General features: G+C 45.3%; 1 protein-coding gene across 4 annotated transcripts in view; it reads right to left on the bottom strand.

Moving 5' to 3' along the window:
- ERCC6L2 (ERCC excision repair 6 like 2) overlaps positions 1–22,587 on the bottom strand; it is a 243,374-nt gene that overhangs the window by 185,165 nt on the left and 35,622 nt on the right. For all 4 annotated transcript variants that reach the window (XM_073545954.1, XM_073545955.1, XM_073545956.1 and 1 more), the window contains 3 exons: positions 16,096–16,289; positions 15,237–15,398; positions 12,645–12,852 (listed from right to left, as the gene is read on the bottom strand). In XM_073545954.1, the coding sequence (XP_073402055.1) occupies positions 12,645–12,852; positions 15,237–15,398; positions 16,096–16,289 (564 nt within the window). The remainder of the gene's footprint in view (positions 1–12,644; positions 12,853–15,236; positions 15,399–16,095; positions 16,290–22,587) is intronic.

Raw genomic sequence — 22,587 nt, forward strand, 5'->3', positions numbered from 1 at the left:
AAATACGCAATGCCCTGACAAGGTCAAGCGTATGCAGAGCCTTCTCTACCCTATGAACGGGAGCCGGGCAAAGAGACTGTAGTGATATTTCCTCATTGAGGTGGAAGCTGGACACGACCTTCGGAAGGAAGGATGGTACTGTACGGAGAACCACCTTGTCCTGATGAAAAACCAGGAAGGGTTGTCTGCAGGAAAGAGCTGAAAGTTCAGACACCCTGCGTAGCAAGGTGATTGCCACCAGGAAAACCACTTTCTGTGCAAGAAAGCGGAGTGAGACCACCCTAAGGGGTTCAAAAGGAGGTGACTGTAGTGCTCTCAAGACCAGGTTGAGGTCCCACGTCTCCAACGGACATTTGTAGGGGGGAACCAATCGGGAAACCCCTTGGAGAAAAGTCTTCACTTGCGGCTTGTTAGCAATACGCCTCTGAAAGAGCACTGAAAGCGCTGACACCTGGCTCTTCAGCGAGCCCAGGGATAGCCCGGCATCCAGGCCTGACTGAAGGAAACCGAGGACCTTTGGAAGAGAATAGGGAAGTGGGATCTGCCCACGAGATTCGCACCATGTGAAGAAAACCTTCCAGGTGCGATAGTAAATCCTGGCTGAAGTTGGCTTTCGAGCCCTAATCATGGTTTTAACGTCCGGTGAAAAAGCTGCTTGGGTCAAAACCCAGGTCTCAATGGCCACGCCATCAAATTGAGAGCCCGAGTTCTGGTGGAAGAACAGGCCTTGTGACAGGAGGTCGGGACGTGTGGGGAGACGCCAGGGAGCGTCTGCTGTGAGTTGCACGACGTCGGCGTAACATGTACGCCTGGGCCAGTCTGGAGCGATCAGAATGGTGGGAACACCCTCTTGTTTGATCTTCCTCAGGACTCTGGAGATCAGGGGGAGGGGTGGAAAAATGTACAGAAGCTGGAACTGGATCCAGTCCTGAACCAGGGCATCTGCTCCGAGTGACCGCGGATCGCGCGTCCTGGCCATGAAGTTGGGAACCTTGGCATTGAGATGGGATGCCATCAGATCCAAGTCCGGGGTCCCCCAACGATGACAGATCTGACAGAAGACTTTGGGATGGAGAGACCATTTCCCCCGAGTCCATTCCTTGTCGGCTGAGATAGTCGGCTTCCCAGTTGTCCACACCCGGAATGTGGACCACGGAGAGTACCGACCTTGCAGCCTCTGCCCATTGTAGGATACGTGTTACTTCGGTCATCGCCTGGATGCTGCGGGTGCCGCCTTGATGGTTCACATATGCCACTGCCGTGGCATTGTCCGACTGTACTCTGATATGAGAGTCTGCTAGCAAGTGATGGAAGGCTTTCAACGCCAGGAAGATGGCCCGAATTTCCAGGATGTTGATGGGCATGGTCGATTCCCTTGGTGACCACCTGCCTTGCGCTCTGTGATGTAGGTGCACCGCGCCCCAACCCATAAGGCTTGCGTCAGTGATCAAAACCTTCCATTGACCGGAGAGAAAGGATTTTCCCCTTGCATGTGAGGTTGGCTTGAGCCACCAGTGCAGGGACCTCCTGGTGTTTGCTGATAACCGGATCTCCCTGTCGAGGGAGAACGGATTCCTGTCCCAGCACTTGAGGATGGCCAGTTGAAGGGGTCTGAAGTGAAACTGGGCAAATGGTACCGCCTCTATTGCTGCTGCCATCCTGCCAAGTACTCTCATGGCATACCGGAGAGATCTGGGGGACTTGCGGAGGAGTGTGTGAACTCCCAGACGGAGAGCCAGTGCCTTGTCCCTGGGGAGGATCACCAGACCCTTGGAGGTGTCGAATAGCATCCCCAGGAAGGTCAGAGACGGACTCGGGGTAGTCGAGGACTTCTCTAAATTGACTTATCATCCCAGGCGCCTCAGAGTGTCGATCGTGATCGAGACGTTGACCTCGCAGTCCTTGAGGGTGGGGGCCTTGATGAGAAGGTCGTCCAGGTATGGAACGACTACTATGCCTCTGGAGTGCAGAACGTCCATGGTAGCTGCCATGACCTTTGTAAATGTTCTGGGAGCAGTGGCGAGACCGAACGGGAGGGCCACAAACTGGTAATGGTCTTGGTTGATTGCGAATCTGAAAAACCTCTGATGGGCGGGAGCAATCGGTATATGCAGGTATGCATCCTGTATGTCTATGGAGGCAAGATATTCTCCTTTTTCCATAGACGCAACGATTGACCGGAGGGATTCCATGCGGAAGTGACAAACTCGAACGTACTTGTTGAGTTGCTTGAGGTCTAGTATGGGTCGGACGCTGCCTCCATTCTTGGGCACCACGAACAGGTTGGAGTAGAACCCTCGGAAGCGCTCTTCTGCTGGAACTGGCACTATGGCTCCTGCTCGCAGGAGGTTAGAAACCGCTTGACGGAAGGCCTGAGCTTTGAGCGGGGATTTTGGAGGGACAGAGGGCAAAAAAACTGTGCGGTGGGCTGGTAGTAAACTCGATTTTGTATCCTGAAGACACTATTTCCTTGACCCACTTGTCTTTTGTAATAGGCAGCCAGACCTGCTGAAAGAGTAGCAGTCGTCCGCCTACAAGTGGGGTGTCTTCCAGAGGGCATGAGTCAGGATGAGGGAAAAGTCTGAGGTTTTCCTCCTTTAGGTTTTGCCTGGCTTGCCTTTGATTGCCAGTTCCTGTCCGGCATCTGTGCCGCACGTGTGTTGTCCCTTCGGGGGGAACGATTACGGTTTTGTGCTGGGCGTGAGACAGACCAGCCTGAAGAATTCCGAAAGGATCGGAAACGAGATTGATTACGCCTTTTAAACGTGCGTTTTCGTCTTAGTTGAGGGAGGGAAGTACTTTTGCCCCCGGTAGCATTGGATATCATTGTATCCAGCTTTTCACCGAAAAGACGGCCACTGAAGTACGGGAGATTTGTTAGGGACTTTTGTGAGGCCGCATCCGCTTTCCATTCTCTTAGCCAGAGAATACGCCGGATTGTGATGGCGTTTGATGCTATTCCCGCTATCCCTCTTGCAGAGTCCAACGCTGCATGGACCAAGCAATCTGCCACTACTGCAATTTGCACCGCCTGGTCCGCCAGCTGAGGATTTGAAGCTTGAAGGCCCTTTTGCAATAGATCAGCCCAAGCCATGATGGCCTTGGCTGCCCAAACTGAAGCAAATGCGGGAGCCAGAGAGGCACCTGCCGCTTCAAAGATTGAACGAGCCATGCGTTCTACTTGTCTGTCTGCAGTGTCCTTGAGGGTTGAACTGTCCGGCAGCGAGAGAAGCGTTTGTGCTGCTAGTCTAGAGACTGGAGGGTCCACTTCAGGCGGATCTGTCCAATCCTTGGTGTCTTTCTGTGGAAAGGGGTATTTTACTTCCAAATACTTGCAATTGGCGAATTTTTTCTCAGGCTGCGAAAAATGCTTAGAAAGGATTTTTTGAAATTCCGGGTGATTAGGGAAGACCTTCGATGGTTTCTGAACACTTTCAAAGGAAATCTGGTGTTCTGGTGCTTCCAGGGTTGGATCTGAAATGTCCAGCACCCGAAGGATGGAAGAGACGATATCCTCAACTATCGCAGTATTGCTAGGGGGACAAGGGAGCAAAGCGTTCTCTGTTTCGTTATCTGAATTGGAGTCACATATGCCCTTTAAGTCTTGCGCATCGCTAAGGAGCTCCCTAGTAGGCGAACTTGAGCGGAGGTTTCCCATGGTCTGGGATCGTTGTGGAGATCCGCATTGTCCTTCTCTATCAGGGGATGGCCTCGGTGACCTGAGGCCACTGTGTCTTTCCCTGGTGGGGGAAGACCTATTGCTATGTGAGGACGCAGATGAACGCGACCTGTGGGTCCGCTTACGCCTCAAACTGTCGGAAGCGCCCTGATCATGAGACCGGACGTCCCTTTGCTGGGTAACGTTCATAGCCAAGACATGACCCTGCAGAGCCTGCAGTAATGTGGAGGTCAGGTTATCTATAGACTGTGTCATAGACTGCGACATCTGAGTCACCCATTCCGGCGCAGTAGCGGTCGCAGAAGCGTTGGTAGGGACTTCTTGGGGTTCTGATCCTGTTTTTTGGGTACAATCCCGGCAGTGCGGGTACGTGCTGCTGCTGGGGAGAGTGGCCTTGCAGGCTGTGCAGACTGCATAAAAGCAGTCTTGCCTGGTTCTTTTCCTTGAGCCCGACATAGTACCTAGGCTGATTAGTGGAGGCCCTACAGGGGTATCTACGCAGAGGAAAGTAGGAGAGCGCTATAGGTTATAGGAATTCACAGCTGAGTACCATGGACCCAGCTGTGATCTTACCCCACCGATGCTCCCCCTTAGGTCTAGCGCTGATAAGTCCCACGTCCTGTGCCCCTCGGAGACTGCTGTGCTGCTTTCCTCCAGGTGCAGCAAGATGGCCACCAGATTCTGAGGTGGAGAGGGAAGGGGGCGGAGAGCTGGAAAAGGGCGCGCTGGGCCATGTAAAAGCGCGCCCTTCCTGCCTCGATCCGCCCCTTCTATGACAATGCAGTGTCATTTTCGTCATCCGGGGCGGGCCGGGGGGCGGTAATGGGGCGGCGACTTCGGCTAGGCCGAAGCCGCGGCCTAAATTTGAGGTCTCCTGCCCAGCAGGGCTCCAGGACGGCGCGGTCGTCCGGGGGGGGTCGGATTTAAACCAGACCCCCCCAGAATGAAAGGAGGGCTGGCGGTGGGGCCATGCATGCGACTGGGGCCCTGTGGAGGGTCCCTTGGGGCGCCATTGCTGCAGAGACCGGGGTGCAGGGAGCCCGGTCTCTGATAAGTGCCCGGCCTCTCTGCACCTCCCACGGTCCCAAAAGGTGCCCACAGGTGGACTGGGGTCCCTGGTGCCTGGTACAGGCCCTACCTGCGGTGTCTCAACCTAATACCCCCAGAGGGGGATTAGGGAGGGTGCTGCTGTCACCGTCAGGGGGCTTCATCGTCGCCTCGACCTCGACCCAGAGCCGGACGGAACTGAGGAAGGAGGGGGGTCTCGACCTCGAACCAGTACCCGAGGGACTGGTGAGGGAGCGACATGGGGAATAGCCACCTCGACCTCAACCGGGTACCCCTAATGGGGGACCGAGGAGGGAGCCTTGCCGGGAGTCTCGCTGGAGACCCTCTTTTCTTCATCTGTAGTCCTTTGGAAAAAAATCCAGGAAAAAGACGGAGTAAAAAAAAAAAATCTTAGGTGTGCCTCCTGCGACACTAAGCAAAAACTGGAGAAGGCTGACGCCGTCCAGGGGTGTATACTGCAGAGGAGGAGCCAAAGTTAATCTTTTTCAGATTATGCATAGTGTCGCCTCCTAGTGGACAGCAGCATAACACCCACGGTTCTGTGTCCCCCAATAAGGCGACAGAGTAATCCACCATGATGTTTTAGAACGTCATTGCAGAGTTAGCCATTCCATAAGCAGGCTGTAAGACACAGCCAGACTCCCTAGAGAGAAGGCAGGGATGGTATATGACCATCTCTGCCTTTCTGAACATTGTTGGCACTTCCTCCTCCGGACCAATAATGTGATTGCCAGGTGCAGGAAGAGAGCAGTAGCTGATGCTATCTGGTAGACCCAGATCATCTCTGCGGTTCAAGCACTAAAATGAAATTTCCTAGTAACCAGGCCATGGGCTGTGGAGTCGGTAAGCCAAACCTCCAACTCCACAATCGTGCTAGTAACTGGAGCTAGTATGTACTGTATATGTGCAATATGTATATTATCAATAAAAAATATTCAGATATATTTTGAAATGGCCCCCTCACACCCAGAAAAAAACAGCCTTTTATGACATCATAGGGGGCACAACAAGGGAAATGAATGAAAAAGAAAAGCTAGCAATGACCTAGCAAATGGTACAGCTAATGTCCTGGTCTTGAAATGGTTGGGTTGAAAAACAAAAGAACCTGGCAATGTTATCCCAATTTTACAACACTCTCCACTTTTTAAAAATATTAAGGGCTTCTCAGAGGGGGCAGGCATTATTGGTACATGCACAATAGCAGCAAACCGCTCCAGCAAATACCAGGCGTAGATTTCTATTTGGGGTGCACAGCCCAAGTTTTGTCAAATTTGCTAGGTGGTGTATTCCTCTTAATAAACCTGGTGTATCTTACTCCTGCAGACAAGTGAATGAAATGGCACTATTAGTAAATTGCACCATTGTTTTAATTCCGTATCATTTTGCTGACAAAAAAAAATGTAGAGACTCTTAGGCCAAGTTCCCACTTGTCAGATGTTACACAATTTTTGGCAAAGATTCCATGTCAAAATGTTGACTCTGTTAACAATCCACTTCCCATGTATGTTGTGTCCACAATCTTGTTTGAATATATCAGGGTGAAAGAAAAAAGCTGAAATAATAAGTAGGATGATACTTATTAGAGGGGACTCTGGACCAAAAAAAGGCAATTGTGCGAATTCTGGTGTGTATTTGCTTTACACCACATCTGTAGAAAATCTGGAGCATAAAAGAGAAGATTTCTACAGTGGGAAGACAGACTGGATTTAAAAGAGTTATTCACTACTGCACAATCCCTTATGGACGGACAGAAGGTGTTGAATAAGATTACTAAAGAAAAAACTATACTTACCTCCCGGACCAGCCCCAATTCTCCACTTTGATCCTCATGTACCCCTTCAGGTCTCCTGACATAAACCATGTCAGCTGATCGCTGGAAGCTTAGCTATTCCGTCCTAGTCCCTTGATGAAGTTTAATAGCCTTTATATATTTGGGGCTACGATCTGATCATTTAATTTTTTACACGGGTGTCTTAGTTGCTTGTAATTTAAAATCATATTGTCTAAATACCAACTAAATACCAGGCAAACACTACCCAGAGGGAATAAATGATTTTAAGATCTTACCTGGACATCTACTTAAATTTTTCACAATACCACCAGTTTACATTTGAAAGCCCATCAGATTCATATTTTACAAATATGATCCAGTTATTTTGGAACCATAAGTATAATGCTGATCATTAATAACCATTGACAACACAATACGTATTGTTAGCTTTAGTGGATCCTCTACTAGATGCTCCAGTTTACTACCTAAATATTCCATTACTAAATTGTGACTTCTAGTTTGTAAACATAAACAATAAAAAAAGAATGTAAAATATTGATCAGAAAGGAGCAATCACATAGGCTATGTGCACACAATCAGTATTTGCAGCAGGTTTTTCTTCCGCAAATGCTGGAGTGGTAGGAAAAAGGTTGGGTAAAATACACGTTTTTGTGCACAGTTTTGATTTTCATTTGAGTGGGTGAAAAACTCTGAAAGAATTGACATGTGGCAGATCTGAAACGGCTTCAAATCTGCAAGGAAGAAAAAAATAAGTTTCAGAAATCTCGTTCACTTTGCTGTAAAACACTGCCTTTTTTCGCGCCAAAAATGTGCAGGAAAAAAAAACAAACCTAAAAAATAAACGTGCACACACCCTTACGCGGGTGCTTCGGTTTTAGTTTCTATGTATTGCAGGCAATAAAAAAGCATAACTGACAATACTTATAATTCCCAGTACACAGTCCATAATACCGCTCTGTGGACTTATTCATTGTAACCCATTTACAGTGCAGACTGTATAAAAGAAATGAGGTCTGAAAAAGTAAATGATGCCCCTGGAATAAGAGCCCATGGATTTAGTTTTATCACGGTATGTCAATAATATTAAGCATATCTGTATCTATCTATCTATATATATACTAGCTGTACTACCCGGCTTCGCCCGGGTTAATAACTGCTGTTTGCAAAATAGAATGTGTTAATTTATTCTGCACACAAAAACCACAAAACAAATAGATAGAAATGTAATTATTAAAAGGCAAAAACTAAGCAAATAGAAGCATTTCACAACACTGGCCCTTGAGGAAGAAGTTCTTGTTCTCTTGTCTGCAAGCCTCGCTTCCCTCTACTCAGAAAGTTCATTGGCCCTTGAGGAAGCAGTTCTTGTTCTCTTGTCTGCAAGCCTCGCTTCCCTCTCCTCAGAAAGTTCATTGGCCCTTGAGGAAGCAGCTCTTCTTTTCATGTCTACAAGCCTCGCTTTCCTCTCCTCAGAAAGTTCATTGGCCCTTGAGGAAGCAGCTCTTCTTTTCATGTCTGCAAGCCTCGCTTCCCTCTCCTCAGAAAGTTCATTGGCCCTTGAGGAAGCAGCTCTTCTTTTCATGTCTGCAAGCCTCGCTTCCCTCTCCTCAGAAAGTTCATTGACCCTTGAGGAAGCAGCTCTTCTTTTCATGTCTGCAAGCCTAACTTCCCTCTCCTCAGAAAGTTCATTGGCCCTTGAGGAAGCAGCTCTTCTTCTCTTGTCTGCAAGCCTCGCTTCCCTCTCCTCAGAAAGTTCATTGGCCCTTGAGGAAGCAGTTCTTGTTCTCTTGTCTGCAAGCCTCGCTTCCCTCTCCTCAGAAAGTTCATTGGCCCTTGAGGAAGCAGCTCTTCTTTTCATGTCTGCAAGCCTCACTTTCCTCTCATCAGAAAGTTCACTGGCCCTTGAGGAAGCAGCTCTTCTTTTCATGTCTGCAAGTCTCGCTTCCCTCTCCTCAGAAAGTTCATTGGCCCTTGAGGAAGCAGCTCTTGTTTTCATGTCTGCAAGCCTTGCTTTCCTCTCCTCAGAAAGTTCATTGGCCCTTGAGGAAGCAGCTCTTCTTTTCATGTCTGCAAGCCTCGCTTCCCTCTCCTCAGAAAGTTCATTGGCCCTTGAGGAAGCAGCTCTTCTTTTCATGTCTGCAAGCCTCGCTTCCCTCTCCTCAGAAAGTTCATTGGCCCTTGAGGAAGCAGCTCTTCTTTTCATGTCTGCAAGCCTCACTTTCCTCTCCTCAGAAAGTTCATTGGCCCTTGAGGAAGCAGCTCTTCTTTTCATGTCTGCAAGTCTCGCTTCCCTCTCCTCAGAAAGTTCATTGGCCCTTGAGGAAGCAGCTCTTCTTTTCATGTCTGCAAGCCTCGCTTCCCTCTCCTCAGAAAGTTCATTGGCCCTTGAGGAAGCAGCTCTTGTTTTCATGTCTGCAAGCCTCGCTTTCCTCTCCTCAGAAAGTTCATTGGCCCTTGAGGAAGCAGCTCTTGTTTTCATGTCTGCAAGCCTCACTTTCCTCTCCTCAGAAAGTTCATTGGCCCTTGAGGAAGCAGCTCTTCTTTTCATGTCTGCAAGCCTCACTTTCCTCTCCTCAGAAAGTTCATTGGCCCTTGAGGAAGCAGCTCTTGTTTTCATGTCTGCAAGCCTCGCTTCCCTCTCCTCAGAAAGTTCATTGGCCCTTGAGGAAGCAGCTTTTGTTTTCATGTCTGCAAGCCTCGCTTTCCTCTCCTCAGAAAGTTCATTGGCCCTTGAGGAAGCAGCTCTTCTTTTCATGTCTGCAAGCCTCGCTTCCCTCTCCTCAGAAAGTTCATTGGCCCTTGAGGAAGCAGCTTTTGTTTTCTTGTCTGCAAGCCTCGCTTTCCTCTCCTCAGAAAGTTCATTGGCCCTTGAGGAAGCAGCTCTTGTTTTCATGTCTGCAAGCCTCGCTTCCCTCTCCTCAGAAAGTTCATTGGCCCTTGAGGAAGCAGCTCTTGTTTTCATGTCTACAAGCCTCGCTTTCCTCTCAGAAAGTTCATTGGCCCTTGAGGAAGCAGCTCTTGTTTTCATGTCTGCAAGCCTCGCTTTCCTCTCCTCAGAAAGTTCATTGGCCCTTGAGGAAGCAGCTCTTCTTTTCATGTCTGCAAGTCTCGCTTCCCTCTCCTCAGAAAGTTCATTGGCCCTTGAGGAAGCAGCTCTTGTTTTCATGTCTGCAAGCCTTGCTTTCCTCTCCTCAGAAAGTTCATTGGCCCTTGAGGAAGCAGCTCTTCTTTTCATGTCTGCAAGCCTCGCTTCCCTCTCCTCAGAAAGTTCATTGGCCCTTGAGGAAGCAGCTCTTCTTTTCATGTCTGCAAGCCTCGCTTCCCTCTCCTCAGAAAGTTCATTGGCCCTTGAGGAAGCAGCTCTTCTTTTCATGTCTGCAAGCCTCACTTTCCTCTCCTCAGAAAGTTCATTGGCCCTTGAGGAAGCAGCTCTTCTTTTCATGTCTGCAAGTCTCGCTTCCCTCTCCTCAGAAAGTTCATTGGCCCTTGAGGAAGCAGCTCTTCTTTTCATGTCTGCAAGCCTCGCTTCCCTCTCCTCAGAAAGTTCATTGGCCCTTGAGGAAGCAGCTCTTGTTTTCATGTCTGCAAGCCTCGCTTTCCTCTCCTCAGAAAGTTCATTGGCCCTTGAGGAAGCAGCTCTTGTTTTCATGTCTGCAAGCCTCACTTTCCTCTCCTCAGAAAGTTCATTGGCCCTTGAGGAAGCAGCTCTTCTTTTCATGTCTGCAAGCCTCACTTTCCTCTCCTCAGAAAGTTCATTGGCCCTTGAGGAAGCAGCTCTTGTTTTCATGTCTGCAAGCCTCGCTTCCCTCTCCTCAGAAAGTTCATTGGCCCTTGAGGAAGCAGCTTTTGTTTTCATGTCTGCAAGCCTCGCTTTCCTCTCCTCAGAAAGTTCATTGGCCCTTGAGGAAGCAGCTCTTCTTTTCATGTCTGCAAGCCTCGCTTCCCTCTCCTCAGAAAGTTCATTGGCCCTTGAGGAAGCAGCTTTTGTTTTCTTGTCTGCAAGCCTCGCTTTCCTCTCCTCAGAAAGTTCATTGGCCCTTGAGGAAGCAGCTCTTCTTTTCATGTCTGCAAGCCTCGCTTCCCTCTCCTCAGAAAGTTCATTGGCCCTTGAGGAAGCAGCTCTTGTTTTCATGTCTACAAGCCTCGCTTTCCTCTCAGAAAGTTCATTGGCCCTTGAGGAAGCAGCTCTTGTTTTCATGTCTGCAAGCCTCGCTTCCCTCTCCTCAGAAAGTTCATTGGCCCTTGAGGAAGCAGCTCTTCTTTTCATGTCTGCAAGCCTCGCTTCCCTCTCCTCAGAAAGTTCATTGGCCCTTGAGGAAGCAGCTCTTGTTTTCATGTCTGCAAGCCTCGCTTTCCTCTCCTCAGAAAGTTCATTGGCCCTTGAGGAAGCAGCTCTTCTTTTCATGTCTGCAAGCCTCGCTTCCCTCTCCTCAGAAAGTTCATTGGCCCTTGAGGAAGCAGCTCTTCTTCTCTTGTCTGCAAGCCTCGCTTTCCTCTCCTCAGAAAGTTCATTGGCCCTTGAGGAAGCAGTTCTTGTTCTCTTGTCTACAAGCCTCGCTTCCCTCTCCTCAGAAAGTTCATTGGCCCTTGAGGAAGCAGCTCTTCTTTTCATGTCTGCAAGCCTCGCTTCCCTCTCCTCAGAAAGTTCATTGGCCCTTGAGGAAGCAGCTCTTCTTTTCATGTCTGCAAGCCTCACTTCCCTCTCCTCAGAAAGTTCATTGGCCCTTGAGGAAGCAGCTCTTCTTTTCATGTCTGCAAGCCTCGCTTCCCTCTCCTCAGAAAGTTCATTGGCCCTTGAGGAAGCAGCTCTTCTTTTCATGTCTGCAAGCCTCGCCTCCCTCTCCTCAGAAAGTTCATCAGAACTCAAGATTAATTAACTGTAGCAAAATAGAAGCTGAGCTGTGATTGGTTGCTATTGGCAGCCTGATAAATCCCCAGCCAACAGGAAGCCCTCCCCCCTGGCAGTATATATTAGCTCACAGATACACGTAATAGACAGGTCATGTGACCGACAGCTGCCGTATTTCCTATATGGTACATTTGTTACTCTTGTAGTTTGTCTGCTTATTAATCAGATTTTTATTTTTGACGGATAATACCAGACTTGTGTGTGTTTTAGGGCGAGTTTCATGTGTCAAGTTGTGTTTGTTGAGTAGCGACTTTGTGAGATGAGTTTTATGTGGCGACATGCGTGTAGCAACTTTTTGTGTGTCGAGTTGCATGTGACAGGTTAGTGTAGCAAGTTGTGTGCAGCAAGTTTTGCGCGTGGCGAGTTTTATGTGTGGTGTGTTTTGAGATTGTGCAAGTTTTGTGTGAGGCAACTTTTGCATGTGGCAATTTTTCCGCGTGTGCAAGTTTTGTATGTGGCGAGTTTTCCATGAGATGAGTTTTGCACGTGTGGCGAGTTTTGAGTGGCGACTTTTGTGTTTCGATTTTTATGTGGCGAGGTTGGTGTATGTGTGGTGAAATGTGTGCTGAGGGTGGTATATGTGGTGAAGCATGTGGTACTCTGTGGCGCATTTTGTGTGTGTGTTCATATCCCCCTGTGTGGTGAGTATCCCATGTCAGGGCCCCACCTTAGCGACTGTACAGTATATACTCTTTGGCCCCATCGCTCTCATTCTTTAAGTCCCCCTTGTTCACATCTGGCAGCTGTCAATTTGCCTCCAACACTTTTCCTTTCACTTTTTCCCCATTATGTAGATAGGGGCAAAATTGTTTGGTGAATTGGAACGCGCGGGGTTAAAATTTCGCCTCACAACATAGCCTATGACGCTCTCGGGGTCCAGACGTGTGACTGTGCCAAATTTTGTGGTGTAGCTGCGACGGTGCAGGTGCCATTACATACACTTTTTCCCCATTATGTAGATATGGGCAAAATTGTTTTTTGGTGAATTGGAACGCGCAGGGTTAAAATTTCGCCTCACAACATAGCCTATGACGCTCTCGGGGTCCAGACGGTCTATATCACTATTGCCACTGAAACGCAAGGTTGTAGGTGGCAACATCAAACTGATCTAATCTACTAAAAAACAAACAGAAAACCCGTGCCTTTCTTCCAAACTCTTGTCATTGTACTTATACTATATACCACAATGGCATACTGACCCGATCTTCCTTTTTAGGTAACTGGCTACTTATAAGAGCCTTGGTACGTCTTAGGAAGTATGAAGACATTTTCACAGACAGGTTTCGCATCACTTTTCTTCCTGTGGCTAGTTCTCGCTTTGTGGCATTATGCCTTTGGCCAAGTTCTATTGGATGGGAATATTTATCAATGAATTGTTTTTGGTCACCTAAACATCCAGGCACTGCCCTAAATAATGAATAAAAAAGAAATGAATTATTAAAGTACTTTCCAGCCTTAAATGGAACCAGTCTCCAAGTTTTCGCTACTCATGTGTCAGCAGCATGTTGCAAGGATACAAACCCTGGCTCCAGTGATTTATCACTTACTGAGCTGCTATGTGCAGTTTTGATAAAATCCCTGTTTTCTCTTCTGCAGATTTAACAGTTCTATTGGAATGTTGAGCTCTGTATAATCCTGCCCACACCACTGATTGACAGCTTTCTATGTACACAATAAATTGGCAATAAGCTGCTGGTGTGAACGGGGTTATACAGAGCTCAGAAATATAGAGGACTTCCTGGCAGCAGGTTTGCTAGTACTCCAGTGATAATCTACTGCTGATAAAAGTGATTTTATCAAAACTACAGCAAGCAGCCCAGTAAGTGACACATTACTGGAATCAGGGACTCTCTTTCTACATTAAACTGTTCTCACATTTGGTAGCAAAAACCTGGCGACCGATCCCCTTTAAAGTGAACTTGACAACTGATTCATGCTGCCCAATTCACAGGCAACTTCTAACAGATGCTGGTTGTATGATCTCAGCCAGCTATGTCTGACTCTGAAAGGCTGCGTTTCAGAGAATAATATACTTTAAAAGCAGCCGGAGACTAGTCGGACAGGTGGGCCCTCGGTGGCTTCTCTTCACGCGCTGCCCTGGAGTGACAGGTCTCTGGCTACATACGTTAAGGCAGAGTCTTGTCGATCCAGGGCTGTGGGTTGGAAGAAACAGCCAGGGACTCGGCTGTTCGACAAGTCTCCAGCGCAGTTCGGCTCCCAGCGCAGCGTTTCAGAGTCAGACACACCTGGCTGAGATCATGCGTCTAGTGCCCGATACATGCGATCATGGATCAGCTGTCAGGTTCAGTTTCAATACAAGTTCCATCAAGTCACATCCTCTTGTAGTTAGTAGTCTCCTTAGCTCAAATTCAACAAGGACAATGACTGAACAGAGTTTGTACACAAACTTGGTCTTACTGTAGCATATATCTATATACATATATATTATATAATATAATTATATGTTATAATTGACTATTATCAATTACCAGTATAACCTTTATATTACAATTTTGTAGAAAGTATTCTCTTGAGAATATTACAACTCACTTTCATCAACACATTATTTTCATTCAATGATATTAATTGGCGTAAGTTTCAAAAATAATGAAGGTATGAAAAAACACTGCTTAAAAGAATAATACAAGTGTAGTTATTTCTATGTCCAAATGTGCTACTATGAAAAATGTGTGTCCCATGAGTAATTCAGGGGCCCATGTGCTACTATAGCATTGGCAGGGTGAGTCTACACTAAGCACTAACAGTAGTGGTCACCGCTGTCAGGCGTATATGCTCAGCAGGTATTTGGTCCACAGCGACTCTCTATATAGGAAGCTCAGTCTGTACGGTACCGAACAGTTAAATATCTGATATCAGACATATACAAGCTAGACGGAGGCAAAAAGAACACACTTTTGGCCTGCATTTGGTAACTCGGGGCCTATGGGATCTGTCACAAGCAGTATATTTCATTAAACTGATCTCTTAGACCTAATGATGCTGGTGTATGTCCTTTAAAAATCCAAATCAAAATGGCTGTATAATCCTGATAATAAGGGGTTTGACCATTACCTTTTTATTGATGACCTTTCCTTAGGATAGGCTATTAATATCTGATTTTCGGGAGTGTGACACCCCAACTAATTAGCTGTTAATGGCACAGTTCTTTGATGCTTCCGGAACACAGCAGCGTTGTCAAAACTGCAGTGGCTGTGGCCTAGTATATCAGATCCAATCTATATTAATTTGAACAGGAGTGGATCTGCAGTACCCAGCCGTGACTACCATACAAATGAGAGCTGCTGTGTTTCGGCAGCATGCAAGAACGTCCGCCTGACGTTGACACCGGTAACCGCTGATTGGCAAGGGATGCTGGGTGTCACACACTCCCACAAATCAAGTATTGACGCCTAACCTAAGAAAAGGTCAAAAATGAAAAAAAAAGTAGTAACCAAACCCTTTAAAATAAGGATTATACAGCCATGGATTTTCAAAGCAAATACACCAGCCTAATCAGGTCTGGCGACAGCTCCTGATAAATACTATTGGGTAAGTGCACAAACATAGCGCACACTTGGTCAGAGCCTTGCTTGGTCCCCACAGTTAAAGGGGTTTCCAGGACTGACAAATTGATGGCTGATATGTGGCATACTGATACAATATCAATATGACAGTCCTGGAAAACCCCCTTTAAGCCAACACAAGCCTATGTTTTATCCTACTGCTTACATAGCTATGGAAATGGAGGCAGACAAAGTAAGATAGAGGGTCCGTACCATAAAGACACTTACCAATCCATAACACACCACAGCTCCTCCATGTTATTCTGCAAGATAGTCCCTGTGAGTCCAATACGAATTTTGCACTTTAAAGCTTTCATTACCCCCGTCACTCTTGCCTTTGGATTTTTTATTTTATGCGCTTCATCCACAATGACCGCTGACCACTCTATACTGTAGGAAAGAGAATATCCCCCTGATTTATTAACGTTAAGATGCAGGCAAAAGGTCAACAAAGCTAAAGAAATAAGCTGGTGGCTAAAAGCACTTCAGTGTGAGGATCTTGGGGAACAGCTCATCATGTCTTAGGACCCCTATGTGTGCGGCAAGGAAATAACATTCATTGTCTACCAAGCAAAGAGGTTGTAGCTGGCACTGCCCCATTAAAGTCAATACATCTGAGCCACCATACTCCTAAACTTATGGGCCTGCGCATAGTGAACAGTATAGGTGGACTGTGCTCGTCGGACCACTGCCTCTAACCAGCTGATAGCTGGACTCGTCCCAATATTATGTGCTGCTACTGATAATATAATAACATGGGTAATGAGAAACTAAGGGTTCTTGGAAGAACAGGAGGAAAAGAACAAACATGCACAAAGTGAAAATCACTAACTTTCGAAGGGGGTTAAAGCACGATTTTGTTTCCCTCTGCCTTTACCACTTTGATGATCTGATCAAGGAGTTTCCTGCTGTGGCTAGAAGGATTGTCCAGCTTGGGCTTATTGTTAGAGAAGCCATTTATGTGCTTGGAATGTCTGCATGTATTACTTATCGAACAGCAAAGATGAAACCAACAACAGGCAGTGCGGAGGCCAATCTTCACACCGGCCAGGTCTCGCCTCCCACCCTGCTGTGGTGCTCCACTTACCTGTTTAGATCATCCAGACACAGGCGGAGAGTCTCGTATGTAGTTAAGGCAATTTCATATTTTCCCTGCTTCAGTCGGACTAACTCAAAATCCTTCCGATTTCCATGAATGACTGTCAGCTTGAAATATCCCCATGTCTCCAGCTCATCTCTCCAGTTGAACAGCACGGATAATGGAGATACAATCAGAAAGACCTGAAATCAACCATGAAGTACGATAAGGTGTGTGTCAGCAGGTTCCTTACTCCACAGTACTAATGCTGGAGGTGGCAGGCACTGCCCTGGAAACTTTACCGCTCTCTGTTCCAGCACTTATTAGCTACACATCGATCTTAGGGTGCACTTACACTGGCCAATCATCGGGAACGCACCTGTCATTTCGGCCTAAACTGGCCACAAATCACCGGACGTTCCTCGGGTTTAATAATTTAGTCTGCTTAAAAAATCATAATTCTCGGCAGAACATCATTCTGTAAAAATAGAACATTTGCTGCAGAGAATAATGATAGTCTATGCCAACTTAATGTCAGTGTTTAAAGGGCACCTGTCACCAGGAATAACGCTGTTAACCTGCAGATTAACCCCATGTCAGCAGGTTAACAACATTATTCCTGGTGACAGCTTCCTTTTAAGTTCGATCTGTACACATGCATGTAGCTGATAGGCGGTCATCTAACCCCTTACCAACATTCAGAGTACAGTATATGTACGGCGCAAATAGGGAGCTAGTGTATGGAGCGGGCTCAAGAGGTGAACCTGCCCCATACCTGGCAGATAATGGCTGTAATAAACAGTCATCATGTGCCTCTAACAAGAGCAGGATGAGGAGTGGAGTTCTGATCGCGACAGTATACCTGCTAAATGCTGCATTAACAGTGTATCAGCATGGAAGTGCATCAATTGGCTGTCAAGTGATGTGATTGCAAGGCGCTGATGAGTTGCTATAGCGGCCAGGGGTCTTTTCCAAGACCTCAATGCCTGTTGTTATCAAGGAGCATGTGAGTTGGGATTCAAAGGAGACTGTGATTTTTAATATGTATAGCAACACTGTGGTATTAGTGTAAGCAGCACAATCGATCAGACGATCACAGATTAAAGTCCCCTAAAGGAACTAACAGATACAGTAGAAAGTAAAAAAAAATATTTAAAAAAACATGAAAATAAATTAAAAAAACCTAAAAGTTCTAATCATCACCTTTTTTCCCTGTTAAAAATAAGGATATTAAAAAAATATATACATATGCAGTATCGCCATGGCTATAAAAGTCAAATCTATCAAAATTCAAAAGGCCAAAATTGTTCTCTTTTGGTCACTGCAAGGCTGTAAAAATGCTCTGAGAAGCGATCAAAATGTAATATAATGCTTTTTTGGTCTATAGAGCTGTTTGAGGGCTTATGTTTGGCGGCGGAAGACATCTTTTTTTATTAATACCTTTTTGACATCTATCCTAAAACAGTATTAATAAAAAAGTCACGGCAAAACATAAGCCCTCACACAGCTCTAAAGACCGAAAAATGAAAGCATTACAGGTCTCATCATAGGCATACGGATGAGAATAATATTTCAAGGTCATTTTTTACAATACAATATACGCCATAAAAAAAATCCTAAAAAAACAGAAGCAAAATTGCACAATATGTGGTAAAACTAATGGTGTTATTCAAACGTGCAAATTAACCTGCAAAAAAAAACAAGCCCTCATAGATGGACAAAAAAAAAAAATAAAAAAGTTATGGCTCTTGAAAGTAGGGGAGTAAAAAACAAAAATGTAAATTGGCCATGTCTCCTAGGCAGGAGAGGAAGCAAAAAAAAGATTTATATAAACAGGATAGCAGGGGATTGCATCTGCTGCTTTCTGTGAATAAAACATTTACCTCTCTGCTTTTAAACATGTTTTACCTCACAGAAATCAGCAGCTGTGATGCCCTGCTGTAATATATAAAAGTGACCCCGCTGTGTACTGTGTAATGGCTGTACCTGACCAGGCAGGAACATGGCCTGCATATTTCACAGCATCCTGAGCAGGGAAAGACACGAGAGGATATACAGACAGGACAGCATGGGATCACAGCTGCTGCTTTCTGTGAGGTAAAACAGGTTTAAAAACAAACAGCAAAAGCTTTACCTCACAGAAAGAATCAGCTAATGTCTATATACGTTTTTCCTTCCACCCCTTCACAGGAGATTTAGCATGATCAGACCATGTTGCTGTACGATCAGACAGCGCCATTGCACAGTACATAGCAAGGGCACATTTATACGATTATCACAGCACAGGAACATTTTTTTTTTAACAGATCAATTTGTGGAAATTATTTATATTCCAAGATCTATTGGTTAAAATGTATTATGTCTGTGTTATAAACCCTATGACAAATAATTTAAAATTCATGGTTACAGTCTGCATGTTTTTTTAAGCGGTCGGTGGAAATTGCAAAAAATTAGTGGCTAACACAGCACTGGATAAAATTTATTTCAGTCTATAAACTGAAGCATAAGCAATTAAAAAATAATATTGTAGAGGTTTTTGTGTAGGCCTTGTTTATACAAGTTTTATAGTTGATGTGTTATTTCTAAGGTGCCCTTATCGTTGCCATAGTGCAGGCTATATTTTGCATGCATCTAGCTTTTTAGAGACAGAAATGGGTTATAATATAGAATCTTGGCGCACGCTACAGTATATGATAACGCTTCAGTCTTTTTGTCCTGGCTTCTTATTCTGATAGTTTTATGCTTGTCAGCTCTTACAAGCAGGAGGCAGGTTGGAGCAGTGTGAAGTAGCATCTCATAGAAATACACTATATTCTCTAGCACTGGTGTAATTCATTAGTGTGAGTCAGCAGAGCATTATAACTCTGCTGCTAAATATTTTATGGACTCAACTAACATATCTCCTACATACTGCAGAAATATTCAAATAAATGGGGAAAAGGAGGGCAGAGATGGCTTGGAGCGCCAAGCACTGGCAGAAGGAATTATATAGGTGATGACATCATCCTATCGTTCATAAGAAATCAGAAACTGGCAGCTTCTAGGCAGGACATGTACTAGTCAGACTGCATGTCACATGGTAGCCTATGATAAAAGGGTTCATAATGTATGGATGAAAAACGAAAAAAGTGGTTTGGTACCGTGTTAGCCAGTAGAAAAAAATATATAAAGTGCTCTCAGTGAGAGAAACAAAATAGGAATCTTGTGGGTATGATACCTTTTAATGGCTAACAAATAATAGTGAATGTTGTTACAAAGCAAGCTTTCGGGACTGCTTACGTCCCTTCATCAGGTTGATATGACAAAATATTTGAAGAAACCTTATTTATATACAGTTTAAAGCACAACATTTCAATAAACAAACAATGAGCTTGAAGAGAGAATCCTTAATTAGGGAAGATCAGATAGGTAGTATGAAAAGTTCTGAAGATCAAAGGGCTACTTGGAGTAGATAGTGGAGAAGATAGTTCCTCTTCCAATGTGGTGTATTTAATTCTATGCAATATATGTCCTGTGGGTGGCCTGTATGTTGGAGAAACAGGACAGAGACTGAGAGCAAGGATGAGGTCTCATCGTCATACAATTACAGACAAAAAAAACCCATTTACCTGTGGCTAAACATTTCTGTGGTCCAGGACACAACATAGGCAATATGAAAGTTGTCATTTTAAAAGGCAATTTTAAATCGCAGACACATTGGAGAGTGTGGGAGCATAAATTCATTACTATCTTTGATTCTATTCACACAGGACTCAATTTGTCAGAAGGTTTTATGACCCATTACCATATCTGAGCTATCTACTCCAATTAGCCCTTTGATCTTCAGAACTTTTCATACTACCTATCTGATCTTACCTAATTAAGGATTCTCTCTTCAAGCTCATTGTTTGTTTATTGAAATGTTGTGCTTTAAACTGTATATAAATAAGGTTTCTTCAAATATTTTGTCATATCAGCCTGATGAAGGGACGTAAGCAGTCCCGAAAGCTTGCTTTGTAACAACATTCACTATTATTTGTTAGCCATTAAAAGGTATCACACCCACAAGATTCCTATTTTGTTTCTCTCACTGAGAGCACTTTATATATTTTTTAATGTATGGATGCAACTGACAGGGGATGAAGGAAATCACACTGCAAGAACAATGTTGAAAATGTTTATATCTTTAAAAAACTACTGGAGTGCCATTTTATTGGAAAACCGAACAGATCATTAAATACATTTTCAATATAACTGTTATTTAAGCTCAGCATATACAGGTGCTTCTCACAAAATTAGAATATCATCAAAAAGTTAATTTATTTCAGTTCTTCAATACAAAAAGCGAAACTCATATATGATATACTGTAGAGTCATTACAAACAGAGTGATCTATTTCAAGTGTTTATTTCTGTTAATGTTGATGATTATGGCTTACAGCCAATGGAAACCCAAAAGTCATTATCTCAATAAATTAGAATACTTTATAACATTAGCTTGAAAAATGATTTTAAAACCGAAATGTTGGTCTACTCAAATGTACACTCACTGGCCACTTTATTAGGTACACCTGTCCAACTGTGTGTTAAGACTTAATTTCTAATCAGCCAATCACATGGCGGCAACTCAGTGCATTTAGGCATGTAGACATGGTCAAGACAATCTCCTGCAGTTCAAACCGAGCATCAGTATGGGGAAGAAAGGTGATTTGAGTGCCTTTGAACGTGGCATGATTGTTGGTGCCAGAAGGGCTGGTCTGAGTATTTCAGAAACTGCTGATCTACTGGGATTTTCACGCACAACCATCTCTAGGGTTTACAGAGAATGGTCCAAAAAAGAAAAAAAATCCAGTGAGCGGCAGTTCTGTGGCCGGAAATGCCTTGTTGATGCCAGAGGTCAGAGGAGAATGGGCAGACTGGTTCGAGCTGATAGAAAGGCAACAGTGACTCAAATTGCCACCCGTTACAACCAAGGTAGGCAGAAGAGCATCTCTGAACGCACAGTGCGTCGAACTTTGAGGCAGATGGGCTACAGCAGCAGAAGACCACACTGGGTACCACTCCTCTCAGCTAAGAACAGGAAACTGAGGCTACAATTTGCACAAGCTCATCGAAATTGGACAGTAGAAGATTGGAAAAACGTTGCCTGGTCTGATGAGTCTCGATTTCTGCTGCGACATTCGGATGGTAGGGTCAGAATTTGGCGTAAACAACATGAAAGCATGGATCCATCCTGCCTTGTATCAACGGTTCAGGCTGGTGGTGGTGGTGTCATGGTGTGGGGAATTTTTTCTTGGCACTCTTTGGGCCCCTTGGTACCAATTGAGCATCGTTGCAACGCCACAGCCTACCTGAGTATTGTTGCTGACCATGTCCATCCCTTTATGACCACAATGTACCCAACATCTGATGGCTACTTTCAGCAGGATAATGCGCCATGTCATAAAGCTCGAATCATCTCAGATTGGTTTCTTGAACATGACAATGAGTTCACTGTACTCAAATGGCCTCCTCAGTCACCAGATCTCAATCCAATAGAGCATCTTTGGGATGTGGTGGAACGGGAGATTCGCATCAGGGATGTGCAGCCGACAAATCTGCGCCAACTGTGTGATGCCATCATGTCAATATGGTCCAAAATCTCTGAGGAAGGCTTCCAGCACCTTGTTGAATCTCTGCCACGAAGAATTGAGGCAGTTCTGAAGGCAAAAGGGGGTCCAACCCGTTACTAGCATGGTGTACCTAATAAAGTGGCCAGTGAGTGTATGTTCAGTAAATGCACTAAATACTTGGTTGGGGCTCCTTTTGCATCAATTACTGCATCAATGCAACATGGCATGGAGGCGATCAGCCTGTGGCACTGCTGAGGTGTTATGGAAGCCCAAGTTGCTTTGATAGCAGCCTTCAGCTCGTCTGCATTGTTGGGTCTGGTGTCTCTCATCTTCCTCTTGACAATTCCCCATAGATTCTCTATGGGGTTAAGGTCAGGTGAGTTTGCTGGCCAATCAAGCACAGTGATACTGTTGGTTTTATACTAGGTATTAATACTTTTGGCAGTGTGGACAGGTGCCAAGTCCTGCTGGGGAATGACATTTCCATCTCCAAAAAGCTTGTCAGCAGAGGGAAGCATGAAGTGCTCTAACAATTCCTGGTAGACGGCTGCGCTGACTTTGGTCTTTGATAAAACACAGTTGACCTACACCAGCAGATGACATGGCTCCCCAAACCATCACTGATTGTGGAAACTTCACAAGACACCTCAAGCAGCTTGGATTGTGGTCTCTCCACTCTTCCTCCAGACTCTGGGACGTTGATTTCCAAATGAAATGCAAAATTTACTTTCATCTGTAAGCAACACCTTGGACCACTGAGCAATAGTCCAGTTCTTTTTCTCCTTGGCCCAGGTAAGACGGTTCTGGCAAGGTCTAATGGTCATGAGTGGCTTGACACAAGGAATGCGACACTTGTAGCCCATGTCCTGGATACGTCTGTGTGTGGTGGCTCTTGAAGCAATGACTCCGGC

This window comes from Dendrobates tinctorius, unplaced genomic scaffold (genome assembly GCF_039654945.1).
Source record: "Dendrobates tinctorius isolate UK_male_01 unplaced genomic scaffold, ASM3965494v1 ptg000144l, whole genome shotgun sequence".
NCBI lineage: Eukaryota > Metazoa > Chordata > Amphibia > Anura > Dendrobatidae > Dendrobates > Dendrobates tinctorius.